Here is a 24,381-nt window from a genome sequence, read left to right as displayed (position 1 = left end):
CTTTGTAGGACTTCGTCCAAAGCTTTATTCTATTAAATTGTACGGGGAGTCTAAGACCGCTGAAGAGATAGAAAAGGAGTTGCGATTGGGGAAATCTTTAGAGTCAATTTTAAACCATAAAAAGGTTTGTAAGGGCGTTGCCATGAACGTTATTAGAAACGTCATCCGCCACGAAGACTATGAACGTTGTCTTTTTAATCAAGAAACCATGTCAGCCGAGATGATGCGTATAGCTAGTTTCAAGCATGAACTATTTACTATAAATACTAGAAAACTTTGTTTATCACCAAATGATGATAAGAGATACATTCTACCCTGCGGGGTTCGTACATTAGCGCACGGTCATAAAGATATTGAAAAATTATAATGAATGCTTGTATTTATGTATATATAAAAAAAAAACTGCTATTGCTATAAATTGTAAAAAATTATTTTATTGAATACATTTTGCACATAAACTCTTTAATCATTTTATCGTTTACATATTTATCTTTCTTAAACCTAGACACAATGTTATACATTTCTATTCCTTTACACCTGTTTATAGCAAAATAGATACAGAATGCTCCACACGTATTACTAGAATTACTCTGTAATTGATTAGAATTAAAAGTTACAGTTTTACTGTTTCGTTCAATAAAGTCATTAAATTTAAAATAATCTGGCGGGTTTCCAAAGGAATCCATGAATTCACAATTTTTATGTTTAGAAAAATATATTAGAACCCAGTGTTCTCCAGGTTCAGCACTCGTATCGGTATTTACAATAAATAGAGAAGGGAATATTTTTACGTATTTAGGTAGCTTGTCAGCCGCGAACACGCCTTGAAATATACTTTTAGTACTTAAATCTTTTTCAAGTATTTTAGTTATCTGTAGCGAATCCATTAATTACTGTAATCGAAAATCACGGTTCGATTTTTATCAATTTCAATCAAATTTTGAAACTCGGCGTAAATTAGAATGGAAATCGTCTCCGGTAACGGTTTTGCAAATTTTAATTCTAATCTCAGGTTACTGTTTTTTACAAGATGCAAGTGATTAGCGTTGTTATTAAGATCCGAGGTTAAATTGTACGCGAATAAACAATTTCCGTTAGGGTAATCTTCCCGACTTATCTGATTCCCTTCATCTACGTTCCACTGATTAGTTTGAATGAAAAGATTGCAATACGCTTGAATATATAGATTTTCCTCAAAGTTTAGAGATAACGCCTTATGAGGGACGCTGCTACCGTCAATGTACAATCCAATGCTTGATAAATCGAAATGTTGAAAGTTGTACGGGGATTTTTTCAAATCTCCTAGAAACGCTTTTTGTTCCACAAACCCGATAACAACTTTCTTAGGTGCTTGTCCGGTAAATAAATGATCTTGCACACTAGCCATAAGTCCAGCGGGTATAGAAAATGAGGTGCACTCCGAACGAGTTACAGGATATTTAGCGGTTCCATATTGTAACGCCTTGGCTTGAGCGAGCGATAGTTCCGGTATCACTTTAACTTTCCTCAGATAAAGGGAAGCTGATAAAATCTCCACTTTACATTTTACGTCGGAATGAACGCAAAAAGCTGCTCTATTTTTATCGAATTTAAATTTCAAATCAACCATATTTAATAAAAAGCGTGGTTGTTGACATAAATCAGTATGGACTACGCCTAACAAGTCAATCGCCCCTTTTTGCGCTAAACTCGCTCGTTTAGAGAAACCATCGTTATCGAAAAATGAATCGAACTTTCCAGGCGTATCCCGATAGAAAAGTGAACTCGTTAAATAACTTTTTTTCGCAGAATCTCCGAACGTTAATAAAGTTTGTATCATACTTTTATAAGCGTAATTTTGACTGGAAGGTGTTACTGATCTTTCATTAAGAAATACGTGGACGTCGCTAAAAAGCGAATGAAGAAACAAATTCTCGGGGGCGATATTGTCGGCTGGAGTTCCGGCGGCCCCACCCGCAACACCTGGAACCGCGGGTTGCGGTAGTTGACCATTATCTTTAGTTACCTTAACTCGAACGTGCAGCAAAGTTTGTGAAAGGTCTATATACGTTTCAGAGTTACCGTTGATAGAAAATGTAATTGATGCGTTATCAACTATATTTGATATTGGATTATACTCAACCCATTCTCCACCAATAATCGAAGATTGTGTCATAGGTACTTGAAACAAATCTAGCTCGGAATTTATACACTCAACTGAGTGCGGGTGTAAAAGGGACATTATGAGAATATATCAGAACGTTTAGGGAACCGTCCTTTCGCTATCCTGCCTGCTGTTGAAATGGCGCTTTTCGATTGAGTTCGTTTCCTTTTATTTCCGGAACCCGTCATTCTTTTAATATGATCCGTAGCTGAAGATGTTAGTCTCATGGCTTCATCAGCTGCTGAAGCTAAAGTTTCCCTTCCAGCGTTAATAGAATGCGATTTAAGCGCTGTTTTAATTGGGACTCCGCTAACAACATCGGTCGCTACTTTCGCTCCGGTACTTAAAAGTTTTTTTCCCAAGTAAGTAGCGCCTTTCTTCAGTAAAGGTACCGCGAATCTAAACGCTGAAGATAATATATTTCCTAGTCCATGTCCTCTTTGCACGGCTAAACCTCTATATACAGGTATTCCACCGAAACCAACCTGGTTTAAATAGTAACTTTCATAATCAGTTCTTGAAGGTGAATATTCAGACCTCATGATGTTAACTGTTCGCTCTCTTAAGCTAGAATGAAGGTGTGTCCTGAATGATTAAAGGTTTATAGTGAAGTCCACATTTTACGGGGTTTAAAATGTAATACAACGTGAGCTTTTCCACTATGAAACTGTATTGGCTCACCTAAATCATCTGTTATATTAATCTCTATAGTCTTAATATTATTACACACGACTGGTAGGTAATGAGGTTGTGAAAATATTTTTGTAGTTGTTTTCCCATTAGACTCGGCTTTCTCTTCGACGCTTATGATTCTTAATAGAGGTGCTAAACTATCCCCAACAACGCTATTTTCAACCAGATCGGAATAAACGAATAAGGAATGTAACCCAGCGTTCATATCAACTGGGTAGGGGGTTATCATTGAATTTAAAATGGTGAAATCATTATCTCTTCTATCCTTAAAACCTAGTAAAATCGATAGATCGGGGCCAATTACAGCTCTGATTTTCGGTTGCAATTTAACTTTAATTCGATTAGAATAATTTAAATAAGCGAATGTAACTTGTTCTTCTTCTTGGTTGTGGACGTTCATAACATGTAATAGTTCTTCCGGAGTTTTATAAAAACCCGCGGGAACTTCAATTATTTTATCATATTCGAGAGGGTCTTTAACTAGAGGGTTATCAGTCATTTTATCATATTCGAGAGGGTCTTTAATAACCAATAGATTAGGTTTTCGAACGTTATGCCATGTCCGAGGATAGCTTATTTCCGCTAACCCAACTTCGTACTGTTCCTCAAATCTTAACGGTTCAGCTAAATACGTTCGAAATTTACCAACGCTATTATCTTGGTAATATAATGACGAGGAATCTGAAGGTAGCGTTACGTAAAAACTCATTTTAAATCCACTTCTTGTATCCAAGAATTAAATGTAGGGTCGTAATCTTGCCACTTGACATACAGTTCTACGCGACCGTCCGATTTTTTCCTCTTTTTTATTACTTTTTCGATTATGAAGTAACAGTCTTTTAAATCTCGACCAACAATCTGAACCTCCTCTCGATAGAATACTCCTAAAATGGGGTTAGAATTTAAATCCATCAGCTTATATACAGGTGGGTCACGTGGTAGTCTCTCAGCTATTTTAAACAATTCTGTAGTAAAATTCGGGTTATATTTCTTATCGAAAATTGATAAATTTCTACTTATTCTACAAATATCTCCAATTTCAAACGCGTATGTTAACGGAGGAGAAAAATTTACCGAACCGTAAAGATTTTTCCATATTTTAGCAGAGTTATCTAGAGTAACTTCCGCGGGTTTACATTTAATTGATCTATGATAACTATTGTTATAAGCGTTTATAATATCATCTAAAACGTCGATATATTTAAGGGTGTTATTCTGCGTGAAATAGCGATATAAACGAGATTTAAAACTTCTAATGAATCTTTCAATAATGGACGCTTTCATTTCCGATCGGGTAGCGAAAAATTTAATGTTCCTTCTTTCTAATTCACTCTGCACTTCTTGACAGACAAATTCGTTTCCATGATCACTTTGAATTCTTTTCGGTTGACGGCCTTTTTCAAAAACGTTACGTAACGCTTCTAAAATTGTTACACCTTTCTTATTTTTAACCGCTACAGCCATAGCGTATTTGCTAAATATGTCGATAATACATAATACGTAGCGAGATCCTGAATTATATTTAGACAGCTTCTGAAAATCTGCCAAGTCCGCTTGCCACTGTTCGTCAATTCCATAAACAATAGTTCGATTTCGTTTGAATCGTCTTCTAGCAGGTTTATGCAGCGTATATGTATCCTGCTTTATTAGAAATTGTTTTACTTTTTCCAATGAAACCTTTAAACCTTTATGTCGAGCTGAATTATAGAGCGCTTGAACTCCAGCGAATGACCCTGGGTCTGCGGGGTTAGTATAGATCTGCTCAAGTTCTTTCTCCATATTGGGTAATATTTTGATGTAATGGCATGTAACGCCAAAAAAGGAAATTAAATAATTCTAATATTATAATAACTATGATAATTAATACAGCTGTGATAATTTTCGGTGATTTTGAAAATGATTGTGATAAATAGGCTAAAAGTCCTAAAGAGACCGTTTCTGTACAACCTTCCATTGTAGGCTTATACTATGAAATGAGAACAAAATTATCAGGTTAATATATTTTATTTAGTATGTATCCAAGATCTTAGAGGACTAGGTGAAGATGATGATAACATTGAACTACTTGGTGGTGTATGAAATACAGCGAATGTTTTTAACAGTGTCAATCTTACAGGATTTTTAATTAAACGTTTTGAAATATTTGACTTATGAATGCCCTCGTAAAACTCTGTAACTCCTATAGGATCAATCGCTGTTCCAGGCGTTTTTCTCACAGCGTCATACAAAAGATCGATTATATTAGATCCTCCAATCACTTGTCCTCGAATAGAAAGCTCTCCTGAGTTAGTCCATCTAATATATCTCGGATCTTCCGTAGTCGCTCGGTATAATGAAATCGCATCACTAACATAAGTTGCAGGTAGAGAATAAGATATTTGCGCGAACCAGGTTTTAGGCCGTTCAGAGTTTTCAATAACGGGAGAGATTTGCTCTTTACGTACGTAAGTTAACCGTCGTTGGAGAGTTTGATTGTATAATGCTAATTTCTCTGATTCGTTTAAATCTGGATTATCTAGAATAGATTTCATTTCATCATCGAGTGTCTTCTCTTTTTGAAGTTCAGGTGTTTCTTCTGTTTTGGAAGGTGGAGTGTTTTTTAATCTCTCCATTACATCTTCAGGTACTAGAAGCATTTTTCGAGCCATCATCGGTTTATAGCTCGGCTTATTGCACTTCCGGCGACTGAGCTAACGATAGATAGCAGTGGCGCTAATAAAAATGGAAGAAAACCACCTTTTTGTACCAGTATCTTTCGTCGTTTTGATATAGGATTCTTCTTCGACACGTTTCGTATAACCGCGCTATGTTTCTTTAACCGCTTACGATGACGTTCTGACAGTTCAATTGTTCCGTGTAATACATTTATACAACATTCAACGAGAGCCAGTATAGCTTCCTTGCTAGCGTATTTAATAGCTGTCTTTCTTTGATTTAGATTACAGGATGTCAGGAAACGTAGAAAGTCTAGGTTTTCCTTTACTCGTTTTGAGACATCCATTTAGAGATTTTCTTAGCCTTTCTTAAAGCGCAATGAACAGTTTCGGAATGAAAAGGGCAGTTTAATTCAACGTCTTCTAGTTCTGATAATTTAGGACAACCGGTATCTTCGATGTTAGTTACTGGAACACCGAGGAGTGTCGATAATACTGCAGCTTTTTCTAAACCTTTGGTGAAAAACGAAGTAGCTTTTTCCGCTATCTGATTGCAAATGTCACGTCTCGTTCTGTAAGGACGTTCGCCGTCATCCCATCGAAGATGACAAATGTTATGAGATATCCATCTGCATTGTCTTTTATTTTCGTTTGAAAGCTCTTTGAAAGGGCATGGAGATTTGAAAGTAAACACTTCCGATTCTTCAGTTTCTAATACTACGTAAGCTAATTCTTTAATAATCCACTCTCGATTAACCCTAAAAAAATTCCCTTCTATAATACACTTCATTTTGGAATAAAGACAGCCGATTCTTCACCCGGTATTAAACCTGTTCGTAGTAAATACTGATCTGGGGTGTGAGGTTTCAAGTCAACTAATAAATACCCAAATTTCCGTGACGTAGCTTGTTGAAACGCATCAATAACGTATTTGCTATTGGTTGGAGATATCTGCCTCGCGAGATGATAAATTGTTGATTTATCTCGTGGTGATTTAAAAATAAATAGATAATGAGCATTTAAATTTAAAGTTCTTATTTCTTTTCCGGGGTAATAAAGGTTTTGCATTAAAATTAGTACGGAGGTGTTTCTGTGATGAGATCCACGAATAAATAAATTAGTTACATCTTTATTATTAGATATCTCGCATAACAAATCGTCTAAAATAACTAAATTCCTAATTTGCGGGTTTAATATATTAACATCGAGTAACCCTTCGTGAAACTCGACTGAAGGTGTGTGTTCTAATATTGATTGAAATAGTTTCGGCTGATACTCGGTATAACACCATATTATCCTCTCCGGAGGAGGGGATATACAGGTCTTCTTATATTGAATCAACCGTCCCACCAGGAATGACTTTCCGCATTGGGTGGACCCGGCTACAAGCCCATTCATTGGATGTTGTAAGCTTAAATCCATAATGGTAAATGAGAATCGGAACATTAGTGCAATCAATTTTATTAACTTTTTAACAAGTTTTTAGCATTGCATATTATTAGTGACATTATATTATTTAAAATTTCTTTCGACAATTCACAGCGAATAGTAAACATTTCAATAATATTTTCACAATCTACCGACATAATTATTTCATAAAAATGCAAATCTACGCGCTTAGAATAATCCGTCATGATACAATCATGCTGGAGTTGAGATGGATGATCAATTTGACAGCCATTGCACGCTTTCTTAAGAGCTTCGTGTAATTGTTTAATTACAACGTTAGTCATCGCCTCCTTTATTTCCTTGATTTTCTTTAAACACTTCTGAATAGACTTGTACTGGTCGAGGAAATTCAACCAAGAAGATTGAGCGAAAGCTACCCCCTCTTTAGTCGGTAACAGTTTTCCATAGTTTACTCCATAACCATGGTACATTTGTCTAACATCTAAAACCTTTTGTTCGGCAAATCTATGAACCGAAAACCGTTTAGTTTCAGAACCTGTGAAAACCCACGAAGTTTCAGCTTCGTTATTGAAATAAGCTTCAATGGCATCTTTCTTTGTCCATAGCTCTTGCAGTTCCGCTTCTGTTAGTTTGATACCCTTTGTTAAATCTAATAGACCGCAGTAGATGGTTTCATCTGCATAAACGATTAACCCTTTGTCAGCAGACACAGGAAATGAACAATTCCTATAAAATAAATACATTAAGACAAAGTTAAGAATTATCACTGAGTATTCCTACTTACATTTTAAGGTTCCTCGAAGTCACTTCCAATACAATTCAGATGGTGAACTTTCTAAATATGGTCTTACTATTATACGGTTTTCCCTTTTTATACTCTGAAATTATTTATCTTCGATATCTTATTTTTTAAAATGGAGTTTAAAATTAATTCCATTCTACGTATACGCATTTTGAAGTGTATCGCGTTACGTATATAGGAATTTACCCGGTCCTCATACGGAATCACGTGTACAATTACAATACTTGAGAACGATACGTTTCTCATACTTAAACTTTAGATATTCGTTTGAAATACTCGTGAGAAAGGTTCAAGTGTCAAGCATATTTAAGTACTACAATGATATTAAAATTAAGTTTAAAAATATTTCCATTCTACGTCATTTTAACAACGAATATTCCATGACGTCAAAACACTCAAATCTATGTTTTAAATTCAAATTAACCGCGCCCCAATCCGCGCACGTTAACCGCGTCCCATATTCCATGACGTCAAAAAACTCTTAAATTCAAATTAATCGCGTCCCCCGGGGTAATCTGCGCACGCGCCGCCTAGGTTATCAATTTTTACATCATTTCAACTTATTCCGTACGATAAAACTTGATAAGATATACGTTCAAGTATCTTTCGAGATAAGCGTAGATAAATGAACAAGTTGGCCTGGACACAATATGTTGATATACGGGAAAACAAATCGTCGCGAGAAATACCCTAAATACATTGACTTTTTGACGATTTTACCCCCATTTCATCCCTTAAATCCCGGATTTCGATCCCGAACCCAAACCCGAACCCGGGATCGATGCCACACCCTCACTTTCCTTCTACTTGCACAAGCTCGATTTTAGCTAAGCCTTAGTCAATCAATTAATAGTTAAAAGCAACTGTCGGTTCTATCATTGCCACCTGTATTATGATAAGGCCATTGTTTTTAGAGATGGCAATGAATATAGCCGATTCTTCGAAAAAACAACTTTACTCGAGAGCGTGGTGCCATCTATAAATGGCACAGGAAGCTAAAATTCCAAATAACGAAACGATAAAGTTGTCGGCGAAACATTGTAGAGTATTATAATTAGACCACTTATACTCTACTTAGTGGACTTTAACCTAAATTATACATCCCATACAAAATATATTGCTAAAAATTATTATAATTTTAGTTATTGTCAAATTTACAAACGAGCCAATCAACGTCAGGGGTACTTTTATGTACCGACGTTTGGGTCAAAATGTAGCTTAAGCATCTGGTTTTATGTCGACGCTAGCGAAATCTGTTGAAAAACTAGCTAGTACACGTCGAGCCCACACTTGCTTTAAATGGAAATCAGAAAGTGCCCGGCAGGCAAGAGTGGCCGAGGGGTTAAATGCGCGTTAAATTAAGTGATATGAAAAGTAAGAACCAAACTTTATTAGACTTTTTTCTATAAAGGTAAAATTAGAAATATATAAATTAAGAATTGTTGGTATTTATTGCTTTGCCACTAACCTAAAATTACCCACATATACACTACGAATAAAAATTTAGGGATTCGACTTAGGATTAGATTTAACTTAAAAAAGGTTCATTTGTTAATCTACAAATATTATAGAAACGTTCTTTCCGTAAATATCTATGAATTGTTTTTATATTTATGGGAAATAAAATTAAGCTCTGGAAAATAAATTTTAAAAATTATTTTTAGTAACAGATACCGCTATCCAGTGCAAATAATTTGACGTTACTGAACAAGGCTCTGCTGCGGCAATTAAGAGCTGGTTCATTAAGTTAATTTAAAATGAAATGTGTGCGGCATTTGTAAAACAAGTCGGAAAACCAAAATAGTACGTCTCCTCGTACGAACGCGAGTTCATCAAGCGGAAAATTCTCTCGGGCTCTATTTAAAGCAAGTGTCGGCTATTTTTTCAACAGATGTCGCTATCATCGACATCAAAACAAGATAGTTAAGCTACATTTTGACACAAAGGTGATACTTATAAGTACCCCTTGCGTTGATTGAATCGTTTGTTAATTGGTCAATAACATAAATTACAGAAATTTTAAATATTATTATTATTATTATTATTATTATTATTATTAATAGATGGCACCACGCTCTCTACTAAAGTCCCTTTTTTTCGAAGAATAGGATTAGTAAGAGTTGGGGTGGTTGGGTTAGCCCTAGCCTATTAAACATGGAAAAGCCCAGTCTCTGAAACGAAGCGCAAGATTTGCTTCGCCGGGATGTTGGAAAGATCGCTCGTTTCCAGCCTCTGCATACCAAGGTACTCAAACCTTTGAGCCGCATAAGAGTCACAGACACAAAGGACATGAGAGGAAGTTTCCTCCTCTGCAAGGCATGCCCTGCACATAGGACTCTCACTGATACCAATCAGATGCAGATGTCTATTAAGCTAGCAGTGACCTAAAAGTAGGCTCTTAACCACCCTTATACTACTCTTAGAGAGCGAGAGCAACTCAGTTGCTCTTTCTTAGAAGGCCCAGGAATAAACTCCTTGGCCTGCCTCTGACCGTCCGTCTCAAGCCAAAGCCTGACCTGCCTCTTAGCCATAGCGCTATGCACATGGCTGCGAACCAGGCCATTGGGTATTGGAATAGTAGGCTCAGCACCTAAGAACCTAGCCTCCGCACCCTCCTTGACCAGAGTGTCAGCCATCTCATTACCTTGATGCCCCTTATGACCAGGCACCCAATATAGATGAACCCTATTATGGGTGCCCAGTTCAGTAAGGAGATCCAGACAGCTAAAAACGAGCTTAGAAGTAATACTAAACTGATTAAGAGCCTTAAGGGCAGCCTGACTGTCTGAGAAAATCTGAATAGTCTGAAGACAGAAGTCTACACAGAAGCAGATGGCTGAAATCTCAGCCTGAAAAACCGTAGCAAAAATGCCAAGACTCTCAGAGAAGCCAAACTTCTTAGTCTGACAATAAACTCCAGCAGCCACCCCTGAGTGAGTCTTGGAGCCATCCGTGAACCAAACAATTTATCCCTTGGTTCCAAAGACTGTGTCGCCAGACCAGTCTAGACGACTTGGAAAGTAGACACTAAACTGTTTTTCAAAGTGTAACTTTGCAGCCATGTTGTCAATAAGATCGGTAAGTGACCAGAATATTGCCGAAACAATTTGGTGTGGCTGCACTCCCAATTAGCAGACCTCCACCAACCATTATGTAGTAGGCGATATGCTGACGTATGCAGCAGTGGTTTGGTGGCCGAGGGTATGCACTCATAATTGCAACCTCCTCTATATAAAGATGAAGTGGTAGAATATTCAGGAGCACCTCCAGAGAAACGCTTGGGGCTGTTCTCATAGCTCCTGTAATGCTGACACAGGCCAGCCTTTGCACCGTGCGTTGTTCAGCCTGAACTGACTTAAGCACTATAGGCCTGATTATCATTGTATAGATCTAATACACAACCTTTGGGCTGAGACCCCAAGACTTGCTTATGGTACCCCTTACTCTCCAGAATAACATTTTTGCCTTCCTGATACTGAGATCAAGATGTGGCTTCCATGTTAGTTTACTGTCGAGAATAACACCGAGGTATTTTACCTCAGTTGATTTGACCAAGATGGTCCCAAAGAAAGAAATATCATTAAACAATTAGTCATGTACCTTCCTTCGAGTGAAATCAATCAGGCTCGTCTTGTCCCTACACCAGAATTCCACAGAGATGAAAGCTTTTCTCATCATAGCCGAAATGGTTCCTGGGAACTTCCCAGTAATTATCACTGCGACATCGTCAGCATAACCAAAGCCGCGACAGCCATCCCTGTTTAGCCTCACCAAGAGTTCGTCCACAACCAGGCACCATAGCAGGGCTGAAAGACCACCCCCCTAAGGGCAGCCCAGGCTAGTGGTGACCCTCAGCGATTCGCCAAGCAAGGAGGCCGCCGCGACCCGATCAGTCAACATACACTCTTAAAAAATGGGTTTCTTTTCAAACCTTTAAGGGTGTTTTCTTGTCCCATATTTAACACCTTAAGAGGTTTATAAAGGATGTTATTCTACACCTTAAAAAGCAGTTTTCCTGCTAGGGTGTTTATTTACACTGTTTGGGGTGCTTATGTCCTGCGTTTTTGGTTCCTTTGTTAACAGTTTGTGGTATAAAACTATTCCCTTCAGGGTTATTATCTACTCCCTCTAGGGTACAAGACGACTCCTTTTAGTGTACCAAACGACTTCCTTCAGGGTGTTACACTACCCCCTTCAGGGTTCTACAATACTCCCTTAAGGGTTCTATAATACTCCCTTTAAAGTTTTATCACTACTCCCTTTAAGGTTCTAAACTACTGCCTTAAGGGTGCTACAATACCCCCTTTAAAGTGTTAAAATACTCCTTTTAGGGTACTAAACTACTGCCTTAAGGGAGCTACACCCTTACCAGGTGTTAAATCACTCAATTTACGGGGTAATATAACACCCTTTATACACCTTTTCAGGTTTTTAATTTGGGACAATAAAAATCCCTTTAGGGCGTTTAAATTAACATTCAAGAGTGTTTTTTTACAGATATTACACCCTTAATATACCATTAAAACACCCTTTTTTTTAAGAGTGTAGAATCGATCCAAAGACACAACGTGTCATTGATACCAAAACCTTTAGCAGCCTTAATAATGACAGCCTTAGAGACTTTATTGTAATGAATGAATGAATGAATGATTTATTGCGCGGCAAAACCATACAAAAGTATCAGCAAGTTGGCACACAGACAGAACAGTCAAATACTAAGGCACCTTGCAATCGTTTCAGATCGCAAAGTGTACAGTTATACATATAAATCAATGACCTTTTTATATTTGTTGACCGTTATTTGCATTCGGTTTACGGGATTGATAGTAGAGTTTCCAACTTTATACAAAGCAGTATTTCTAGGCAAATGAAGGGCTACCTATACAGGGGTTTCAAATTAAATACTCCCTTTATTTTCTGGTCTCAGTGTCGTAACTTTAATAAAATTTTACCCTTAATTTGTATGTTTTTATAATACCCATTTGTTTTTCACCAGTAAACTATACAGGGTGTTTCAAAAGGGAATGAAAATTTTTTAAGGATTTGTAGGGGGTGAGTTGAGAAGTATGCCTGTTTTTTCCCCATTTTCCTTCGGTGAGTTAAAAGAACGCCAGAGAGCTTCAAAGTTTGGGATACTAGCCCCTGGAACAAGCTCAAAACCAAGCTGCAGGGACTTTAAATACTGTTTAAGTTTACTCTTTAACGCTGGTTACCTCGATTTGTTTACAAAGTTTTTTTTACACACAAGCCTAAGGATTTGTGTGTATTAGTGTCACGTACAGTGTAGCCGTTGCCGATGCCGATGCCGCCGCGCCGTCTCGCAGATCTCTTCAACGGTTAGGGCTAGAAGAGTCAACATTTTGATATCTCGTTCGAATGTGCATACATCGCCATTGATAGCCTTCCATAAAGGTTTCAAATCGGAGCCCTAGAAGTTGGGCATTTGCCCAATTTTTTTATTTTCTGTGGTAGATATTTTATCTAAAATTAAGTCCGATAACGTTAAAAAAAATATTATTGGATAGGTTAGGTTATATCAGTAAATATTAAATTTAAGAATAGTTTTCGGGGTAATTTACGGGACCCAAATTTTATATTTTCGCCTAAAAATCTACATACAGTTCCTTAATTTAAGTCCGATTTTCATGAAAGTTATTTTTTTGAATAGCTGTGGTTTACATATAACTTAGAGTTGCAAATACGTTCCTTAATTCTAAGTAAGGTTTTTTGGGCAGCGTATACGGACCCCCGCAATTTCCAACATTTTAAACCCGCGTGTTTATAAAAATTGCAAATCAATCAAGTAGCCGGGAGTAGTGGCTCACTCCTGTAATCCCAGGCGTCCGGGAGGCAGAGTTTGTGGATGGTCGTGTGAGGACGACTACCAATTCCCCAACGGGTGGTCGGAATACTTCCGCCACGGGTGTCCCCACCCCTGTCCCCACGTATCCCCCCGTTGGCGTGGCCGTTACACATATCTCGCCCTGATTAATCAGATGGTGTTTCGCCGGGCTCGCGGTATTCTCAGACTCAATCAGCCCTTTCTTCCTTGAATAAAAAATCAATCAAGTACAAATTAAATAAAAGTGGAGCTATAGGGAAGAGCCCTGGGGGCGCCACAACTAACGCCATAGCAAACATCCGTTACGACACCATTGCATTTGATCATATTTCGCCTCTCTCTGAGATAATCCTGTAACCACGCAGCTCAGGAGATTGCCATGTTGTCCATATGTATCTAGTTTTTTGAAAAGGTACGGTTGTGACACCCGGTCGAAGGCCTTGGATAAATCTAAATATATATATATATGACATCGACCCGTTGTTTGGTTTCAACCTTTGTCGCAATGTTAATTAGAAAGTCCATATGATTCGTTTCCACACTTTTCAGAGAGGAGATATATTAATAACCAGCTAGTCTAATACCCTTGGCATCACCTTAGGCCTAAGTCATCAAGCGACTTTTAATTAATTCAGGTGGCCGGGTTACAACGCGTAGGAGGGTGGTGACAAGCCCTTCATGCCACGCGAGCCAACAGCTCCCTACACTCACTATTACCAGAAGGAGCTACTGTAACGGCAGTCCGACCAACCTCAAAAAGGAGCGAAAATATGGCGGGAGTACACACTTGTTCAAACCAATTTACTCCCAAAAACAAAACGTAGTCCCGAGAGATCTCCGCGGTACAATTCCGCCTTGTTGTCTCTGCTTAAGTCGACTCGAGTAACTGGACGATGTAGACTTTGTTTGTTTGGAAACCTGGAGGTATGTATTTTATCTCAGATTTTAATTAAAACTATTAATAGTTTTGACTATTACCTTTTAAAGTAGTATTTGTTTATAATTAAATTATTTAAACTGGAAACTAAGGACTAGTTTGGGTCAGGATCAAAGTTAGAAAATTAGTTATTAAACAAGGCTTACCGAATCGTTTAGTTTCCTCTTTTTACTATCGCTTTCCTGAACTTTAAAGCCGTCAGAGATAAGGGATGTCCTTTCGGTGATTGAGAATTTCATTCTCAATCACCGGAAGGACACAAAGCTGTTTGCTTGGCTCCCACTGCTTTCCCCCGTTCCTCCCCCACCCGCGCCCCCATCTCAATCACCAGAATTTCCAATCACCAGAATTTCTAATCACCAGAATTTCTAATCACCAGATTCCCCCGTTCACGGGTTGCTTTCCCCCACCCCCCCATTCACTGGATACTTTATCTCTCGTTCACCAGCTCCTTTCCCCCATTGCGTTCACCCCTTCTAATCACCAGTTGCTTTCCCCCATCCCCATTCTCCAGAATTTGTTTTCCTCGCGCAGATATCTGGAGATTAGATTTTTACCCGTTTGCTTATCGCTTCAGAACTCCTTAATTTCTAATCTCTAGGCAATAATAACAAGTTATTTTCAATTTAATTAATTTTTTATTTTATTTTAGAACTTTGTTTACATGTTAGTAGGTACTATCAGATATTCCATTAGATGGTTATCTTGCGCATTACACAATGAAAACAAATTAAAGTAGCTAAGTTTACAGGTTAATTGATTATCTACGAGTAAATTAGTAAAATCTTGTAGTACTTCCGAGGGTGATTTAAAACAGCCAAAATAAGATTTTACTTGATGGTACGAATTAAATTGATCTGGGTACAAAAATAAACCCTCGAAAGGTTTTCCATATAATAATTCGTGAATTTTTTTAAGGTTTTTAACAATAGCTAAGTACATGCATTCGATAACATTTTTATGTTCGTTTAAAAGATTTATTTGAAACCGAATAAAATCAATTTTTTTTTGGAACTCACCGATTTCGCGAGCTCCCAGATCCAGAACATGACCGTAGGCTGAGCTAAATTTGATGTTGTTGTTGTTCGTGGCGACGACGGATACGTTGTTGCCGTGATAGTCGATGATGTTGTGGGTTAGAGACGATGCTCCGGTTTGCGTAGCGGCGAAAAGCTCCCCCCAAAGAGAGAGTAGATTGGTGAAAGCTTCGGAGGTCAGGAACAGAATATTTTCGTTCGATTTTTTGAAGAAGAGAACTTGTAATTTTGATCCGTCGAAACCAAAAGAAATGTAGACTGATCCTCCTAACGTGATTTTTATGTTGATACGTCTTTCTTTGCCCATGCGTTTGGATACGGTATGCGTCTCGGCTATAGAAAATGAAAATGTTAAGCCTTTGTCTATTGAAATAGTAATAGTATTAATAAAATAATGCTTACCAATAGATCGTTTTTCCATGTTTACGGTAGATGACGAGAGCAAAGCGGATGCACTTCTTTTCAGTTCAGCGTCTCAGAGAGAAATGACGCATGGGAGATTAATCAGTTCCTATCTTGTTGAGATTAATTCATCACGTGATCTAAACTTCAAATAACCCTCAAATTCTATCGGCTCTCTCTCTCAGAGATAACTGTTCTAGACACTCGAAATTAAACCGTCCCGTTCTCGAAACTACCTCTAATTATTCCCATTGACGTCACATATTAATCCACTTGGAAGAAGAAAAAAACCCATTGTAGTTTCCTCTCGAGAGCTTGTGATGCAATCATATCCTAGAAAACAATACAATTAATAGAAATTAACATAAAATTAGTATACTTTTAATACCATTTTGTGAACTACAGTGAAAAAAGTTACAATTTTACGGTAGAAACGTTTTCAAAATACCACAAAATGAACTCAAATAAGAAAATTGTAATTAAAATAATCACTAAGGCTATAATTTTAGAAGGTTGTTTCAGGACGGTGATTATGGCTGATGTTTGTACTTCAGTGTCCATATCGGAAATGAAGTTATATGGAATATTTTGCGTAAATAAGTATAAATTTTAGCATAACCCAAATATATTCTCGAGAACTGAACAAGTTCTTTGGGAATAAGAGATAAGCTTACTATCTTCCCCTAGGCCCTATATAAGGGGGTGCCTGAACCGGGGGAACGTCACTCAATTGTTGTTCTTTGTGCGTCTAGTACCAGGATTTTTTTTTGAAGCGCGCTCTCTCTCTACGTAAGTTTATTTTGATTTTTTTATAGTAATTTTTTTGAATAAGGTTTAAGTAAATTGGCATAAAAATGAAAGGTGTACATTACCCAGAAATTAATTTAGTTGATACCCCGGAAATGATTATAATCGACTCCCCAGAATTGATTGATATAACTGATAACGAGCTCCCGGAAGTACCCATAGTAACTTTACCCGATTCTCCAGAAATGGAAATAATAGATTTAACTGATACCCAAGATCCTACCCTTTCCTTAACTACAGTAACTGATTCGCAATTGGAACGTTTAAAAGAAATGACAATGGTACGAGATTATCTTAGAGAATATCAACTAACCCATCAAATTTGTTCGCCCCCTATCGTTAATTTACCTTCACCCCTTTTAAGACCTAGTTCTATCCCACCTGACGAAGTACGTTATTCGCCCTCGTATACGCCTATGGATGCTCCCTCACCCTTTCTAGAATCAGATGACACGTGCCACTCTTTATCTTTGGAAGATAATTTTATCACGTCGCCCCCCAGTACGGACAGCATTCAGCGTTTAGCTGAGAACGTACAAGTTGCCCGACGGGACGCGGAGGAACTTGCAGCCGCAGCAGCAAGAGCAGCCGAAATGTTCGAGGAAGCTAAAGCGTTGTTAGCTGCTCGTACGGCTAGTAGTAGCAGGCCACATCATAATATTTCCCCTCAGCGTAATAATGACCCTATAGCGGTCGCTGGCCCCTCACGAGCTCCGCAGTATTCACCTCCACCGTCTCAGACTGCTGAGAAAAACGCGAACTCCGAGAACGCAAATTTGGCTGCCCCCACTTCGTCTCCTCCTCAAGTTGGAGGTGGGCTGGTTGACGTTCCAATAACGCCTCCATCCTTTCCTAATTTACCAGGTTCTATTAAAATATTAAATAATAATATCCAAAATTTCCCAAATTTTGGACTAATGGGACGGACTTTAAATGTCCGGTTAGAAAATAATATAGAAAACGGTATTTATATATTGATGGAAACCCTATTGGAGGACTGTTTGCCTTCAGATATGGTTTCGGTTTCATTCGTGAACGTTACTAACCCCGGTTTTCAAATTAACGTCAGTTTCCGGCGTCGGGACCAATTAGACTTGCAATGGTTGATGACGTATATCGATGAAAAAAGTTATAGATCCGAGAACGATGGTAGTTTTTTTGAAGGAATAGTTACGGTTACGTTTAATCGAGTCAGATTACCGCAAGGAGGAACTAGATCAGTTAGATTAGGGATTTCCCTTGAAAAAGAGTTTTCTTTTTATAAACATTGCACGATAACGATAAATAACCAGGATAAAATTTGTTTAGCACGCGCTCTTGTAGTAGCCATAGCTCATAGAGAATACATGGATAATAAAAATGATGTAGAACTTAAAAGAAAATATACTACTATAAGACAGTGTAGAGGAAAAAATATTGAAACGCTATTACAGACCCGCGAAGCTAGGACCCTTTTGGTATATTCTGCATTAACAGACGAAGAATGCGCTGGTCCGGACGCTTTAACTCGCTTCCAAGAAATCTTACCTGAATACAGTATTATCGTTTTTCGATTACACGATCCCGTACCCTTAGTTATTTTCGGCGACATCGAAGAAGAGAGGGAACTAGAAGGGCCTCTCCGCAAACGTCTTTATCTTCTAAATATTGACAGACATTTCAACGTAATTACTAACCCCAAACCCCTTTTCGCGTTTAATTACTTTTGTGAAAAATGTTTAGTAGGTTTTAATAATCTCAGTGAGCATAAATGCATTCTTTTCTGTCACGCTTGTTGTAGAAAACAAGATTGCAGGAAGGACGTGGATAAAATAACTTGCCAAACATGTTTAAGAGTTTTCCCTAATCAAAATTGTTACGATTACCATTTATCAGGACCTGAGCCCTTATGTAATAAAATTTACGTTTGTAATCTTTGCGGAAAATTTATCAGTATGTTTAAGCGTAAGGCAGTACACGTTTGTGGAGAGACCTATTGTCTTTCGTGTAGTGAGTTTAACCCCGCAGGTCATCTATGTTACATGCAACCTTTAAAGACCGTCCGTAAAGATTCTGCCGATAAAACTACTCGCTCTCGAATAAATAGCAATAATAAACGGGTCCACGACTCCGACAATGAACAATCTCCACTGACCAAGAGAAGTACTCCAAAAACGGAAGTCTTTGTTTTTTATGACTTGGAATGTAAACAAACAAATCGTACTGACGCCAATGCTTTGATTCACGAACCAATTTTATGCGTTTCGCAAAAAGCGTGTAAATTCTGTTTCGAAGAAAAAGATAGTCAGTACGCATGCGCTAAATGCGGTAGTGGTCCTCGGGAGAAAATATTTCTCTCAAAAGACCCCGTCGGCGATTTTCTAGAGTATCTTCGTACGCTTAACAGAGTGGCTGATAAGATAATATGTATTGCCCATAACGCTAAAGGTTACGACGCGCAATTTATAGTACGTAAAATGATCGATTTAAAGTGGACCCCTAAAGTCTTGACAGACGGGACCAAATTCATGTATGTACAGTATAAAAAATTAAAATTCTTAGATTCCTTAAATTTTATGCCCTTTGCCCTTTCTCAATTCGTTTCCACATTTGGTTTAGATAATAATTTAAATAAGGGATATTTTCCGCATTTACTGTTTAATACCGTAGACCATGAATTTGATCCAGCCCGTTCGAACGAAACCAATTACGTACTACATAATGACATGCCTCCGATGGACGCGTACGACCCTAATCGTTTAAGCGGTAAGGCCTACGATGAATTTATCCAGTGGTATAACGATTCCCTGTCCGAAGCTTGCGGTAATTCGGACCCCAACTTTAATTATTTTGATTATAAAAGAGATTTAATCCGGTACTGTCGCCAGGACGTAAACATTCTTTTGCAAGGCTGTTTATCATATCGTTCTATTTTCATGGATAAATTTGAAATAGACCCGTTCTTAACTGCGATAACGATTGCGGGAGTATGCAGTTTTATCTTTAGGAAACACTTTTTACAGTCCGATACGATTGGTGTAGTGCCCCCTTTCGGCTATCGTATGAACTGCAACCAGAGTTTTGTAGCGATCGAATGGCTTGAATGGATGTCTCACTTACGAGGGAAGGAAATTCAGTCTGCTTTTAATGGATTTGAACCTAGAATTCTTAACATTAACGTGGACGGACTTCTCGATAACGAAGTCTTTCAATATCACGGATGTTATTTTCACGGGTGTAAAAAGTGTTTTCCTATCAATAGAAACTTAGCGTTATACGGCGACCACACTCAGACCCATAATTCGCGATACGCGTCAACCATTGCTACCACTAACCGTTTGAAACAATTGGGATACACTGTCCATGAAAAATGGGGATGTACCTTCAAAGCTGAGCGGAGTACTAACCCCGCCATCAACGCATATCTTTCTACCGAAAATTTAAAATTAAAAATTAAAGAACCAATCTGCCCCCGCGAAGCCTTTTTCGGAGGACGTACGTCAGCCTTGAAATTACATCACAAGTGTAAAGAGGGGGAGGAAATTAAATACATTGATATTTGTTCACTCTATCCGTGGTGTAACAAGTATTGCAAGTTACCCGTGGGACACCCTAAAATACATGTAAAAGCTCCTTTCCCTGACATTTCTACCGTAAACGGATTAATAAAAGCCACAATGTTACCGCCTCAAGCTCTCTACCATCCCGTTTTACCCCAAAGAATAGGATCGAAACTAGTGTTTGCCAACTGCCAAAAATGTAGTGAGTCTCGAAACCAGCAGGATTGTCCCCACGAAGACTCAGAGCGACAAATAACAGGTACTTGGGTTGCAGACGAGGTACAGTTGGCAATCGAAATGGGTTACAAGGTCATTTCTATTCACGAAATTTGGGAATACGAGGTAGTAAAATACGACCCGATATCGAAAGAGGGCGGTCTTTTCTCCGAGTACGTCAACGCGTTTCTTAAACTCAAACAGGAATCCAGCGGCTTACCCACGGGAATAGAGACCGATGAAGAGATTAAGAAATACGTTGACGAATATTACGAAAAGGAAGGAGTAAAACTTGATCCTACCAATATTAAAAAGAACCCTGGTCTTCGTACCATCGCGAAGCTTTGTCTTAACTCTTTTTGGGGTCGTTTTGGTTTAAACCCTCGCAAAGACCAATCGGCTATTATTAGCGATCCCAAAAAGTTTTTCGATTTATTCTTAGACCCCGACATAGAAGTTAAATCGGTTATTCCCTTAAGTCAAACGCATTGCGTGATCAAGTGGGCGTTTTTGAAAGATATTGATCTTGTTTACCCAAACACGAACGTAGTAATTGCCGCCTATACGACCGCAATGGCTAGGATCAAGTTATACTCTTATTTAAGGAGATTAGGCCAGCTTACGTATTATTATGATACGGATAGTTGCATTTATCTAAAAGAACGAGATGGAATAGAGATTGATACGGGCAACTATCTCGGAGACATGACCGATGAGTTGGCAAAGTACGGAAAAGGCTCGTACATCCAAGAATTGGCAACAGGTGGCGCAAAAAATTACGCCTTTAAAGTACTGAACCCTACGACCGGTAAAGTCTCCTACGAAATGAAAGTCAAAGGGTTCCGTATAAATCAAGGCATTAAAGATTTGGTTAATATGGACACGCTTAAAAGATTAATAGGTGTCGACGGAGAAACGAACGAGCCAGTAACCGTACCCCAGCCGAGGCAGATTTTGCGTCTACCTGATCATACGGTCGTTTCCGTCGACCGTACTAAAATCTATAGACCCGTCGTAGACAAGGTACGGTTACTGGACGACTTCACTACGGTACCCTACGGCTATAAAGCGAATCTAATTGCTAATTCTCGCTAAAAATTAGTCTCTCCACTCTAAAGTGAATATAGGTTTCAGTCTTACGACTCTAAAGTAAATATAGTCTTGCGACTCTAATGTGAATATCAAACCTATACGGGGTAAGGGATGAAATAGGTTATTCGATTATATTTTTCCTCCGCTGAAGAGTCCCATAAATTTAACCGAATTTTAATTTACATTTTCATTTGTACGCTAGTACTCGAAGAGAGATAACCATGCAATTTATTCATCCGTTTAATTGCGTAACGGCAGGCCCGAGTCAGAGTGGCAAAAGCTATTTAATTGAATCTATAATTAATCACGAAGAGGAAATGTTTGTTCCGGGTTTCAAAGAAATACATTGGTATTACGGAGAATGGCAAGCTCTATACGATAAAATGAAGCACAGGGTAGTTTTTAAAGAAGGATTGCCTGTTTTATCTGATTATGACGGAAAAGATCCTATATTATTAGTTATCGACGACCAGATGAGCGAGAGTAAAGGTCAAATTGGTGATTTATTCGTGAAAGGCACCCATCACCGTTCTCTAAGCGTTATTTTTATTACACAGAACTTATTCCATCAATCAAAAGATAGCAGATCCATATCCCTGAATTCGCATTACATAATTTTATTGAAAAGCCCACGAGACCGTCAGCAAGTGGCTTATCTCGCTAGACAAATGTTCCCTGATAAGTGGCGTTTTGTAGTTGACGCTTACGAAGACGCGACTTCGAGACCTCACGGTTACCTAGTATTCAATTTAACTCAAACTTGTCCCGAAGATCAAAGAGTCTTGACTAATATTTTACCTGGAGAAACGTGCTACGGTTATCTCCCTAAATAAATAAATAAATAGAACTTACATTTCGTAACTTCAATCAGTTATGAATCATGTCTCGTAGAGTACGTATCGAGAGAGACGCTCTCCGATATCTCGGTCGTTGCAAACCCGTTCAAAGAAAAGCCATTTTAGCTAAAGCCGACAAATCCCTCATAGACGCTATCAGTGAATGTATTCATAACACTTTAATTGGTAACGTAAAACTATCAAATACCCAAAAAACCAGGTTATCTCGTCATAAAAATACCCTTCGAAAACTAGCTAGTAAGCGGGTGGCTTGGAAAAGTAAAAAGAAATTGTTAGTTCAGTCTGGGGGCGGATTTTTCTCGTTTCTTCTACCCGTCGTTTCAACCCTTCTTGGTTCTATATTTGGTAGTAAACAATGAAACACGCCAGAAAAATGATTCTCGTCCCTAGCGGCGTTTTAAAGCCAGACCCGTTCCCGCACCCCCTCGCTCTGACAGTCTCTGAATTAGACGTTAAGATGGACCAAATATTAAATATGAAAGATTTAGACGACGCCTCGAAATGGATTTTATACGAACAAGCTTTAATGACACACGGAAATCTACGTAAGCAAGCCTCGGCTCCTAAAGAAATCGAAATTGCCCCCGCATTCGACTCGCTAAGTAGGGACTGGATAGACGATTTGCCTTTGATATATTACCAAAAAGCGCAAAGCATGGTGGATCAGTTGGAAACTGTACCCGAAAGAATACGGTGGGATGAAAACGGGGAGCTCGTAATAAACGGTCGACCTATTAAAGGTTCCAATATTAGCGAAATTACCAAAGCGTATTTAAATCCTAAAACCCACCCAAAACCTATCGGATATTTCGCGTTTATTTCCAATTTAACCCAATTTAACTCTTCACCGGCTATCCAAGGCTTTCCCTCCCCGATAGCTCCGAGAACCCGACAACGACGTTCTCCCGTTAAGCGCGAGTATCCGGTTCCTCAAAGTGGGCGTGCGCGCAGGACAGATAAGCCCCGTCCCACTCGTAGCCTCGACCGAGATCACTCCTCCACGTCTGACTCTTCTCTTCACTCTTATAAACAAACAAGGAGTCGCGCGCAAAAGTCTAAAGTATGGGCGAAGCTATTTTAGAAAAAATATATTTTAACCCGAAGCATCCGGCTTCTTTCGGAGGCGCTGAAAGGTTATTCCAGTCCGTAAAGTCTCACGGCTTAAGTAGGGAAACTGTAGAAAAATGGTTAAGAGGAATCGACGCTTTTACGATGCATAGGCCGAAATATAAAAAGTTTCAACGAAATAAAATAGTAATTAGTAATATAAGGGAACAATACCAGGCTGATATTAACGATATGCGTTCGTTAGAGGCAGATAATGACGGATACAAATACATTTTAACAATTATAGACTGTTTTAGTAGAAAAGCGTGGGGGTTACCTCTTAAAACTAAATCGGGGAAAGAGGTTTTGAAAAATATAAAAATTGTTTTTAAAGACGGAATTCCATATAAATTTCAATCGGACAAGGGCACGGAATTTAGGAATAAAGAAGTACAAGGATATTTCAAAAAGAATAAAGTTAAATTTTTTAGTACCGAAAATGACGAAATAAAAGCCTCTATCGTAGAAAGGTTTAATAGAACGTTAAAAACAAAAATGTATAGATATTTTACCCATCACTCCACAAATAGATATTTGGAAGTCTTACAGGACTTGGTCGAAGCGTACAATTCCTCTTATCATAGCTCAATTAAAATGGCCCCTAATGACGTTTCGGAAAATAACGTATTACGTGTGTACAATAATATCTACTCTAAATATTATGCCGAGAAACTGAAAATGAAACCGCAATTCCAAGTAGGGGATTTGGTTAGAATAAATACAACTAAAATGATATTTCAAAAGGGTTTCGAAGCTAATTATACCGAAGAAATATTTAAAGTCGTAGCTATAGTTAAAAGACATCCCCCCGTTTATAAAATAAAAGACTTGGCAGAAACCGAT

At 38.3% G+C, this 24,381-nt stretch overlaps 1 protein-coding gene across 1 annotated transcript; it reads right to left on the bottom strand.

Annotated features, from left to right (window-relative positions):
• Positions 1 to 7,006: 7,006 nt before the first annotated feature.
• Positions 7,007 to 7,695, bottom strand: LOC149948916 (uncharacterized). The gene is made up of 3 exons (XM_090171184.1): positions 7,685 to 7,695; positions 7,071 to 7,626; positions 7,007 to 7,015 (listed from the first exon to the last, which is right to left on the bottom strand). Coding segments are annotated over exons 1-3 (567 nt in total). The 5' UTR covers positions 7,687 to 7,695.
• Positions 7,696 to 24,381: the final 16,686 nt, after the last annotated feature.

Source organism: Leiobunum rupestre, chromosome 4 (assembly GCF_980474605.1).
Source record: "Leiobunum rupestre chromosome 4, qqLeiRupe1.1.hap1, whole genome shotgun sequence".
NCBI classification, from domain to species: domain Eukaryota; kingdom Metazoa; phylum Arthropoda; class Arachnida; order Opiliones; family Sclerosomatidae; genus Leiobunum; species Leiobunum rupestre.
This window is presented reverse-complemented; position numbering and strand designations above follow the sequence as displayed.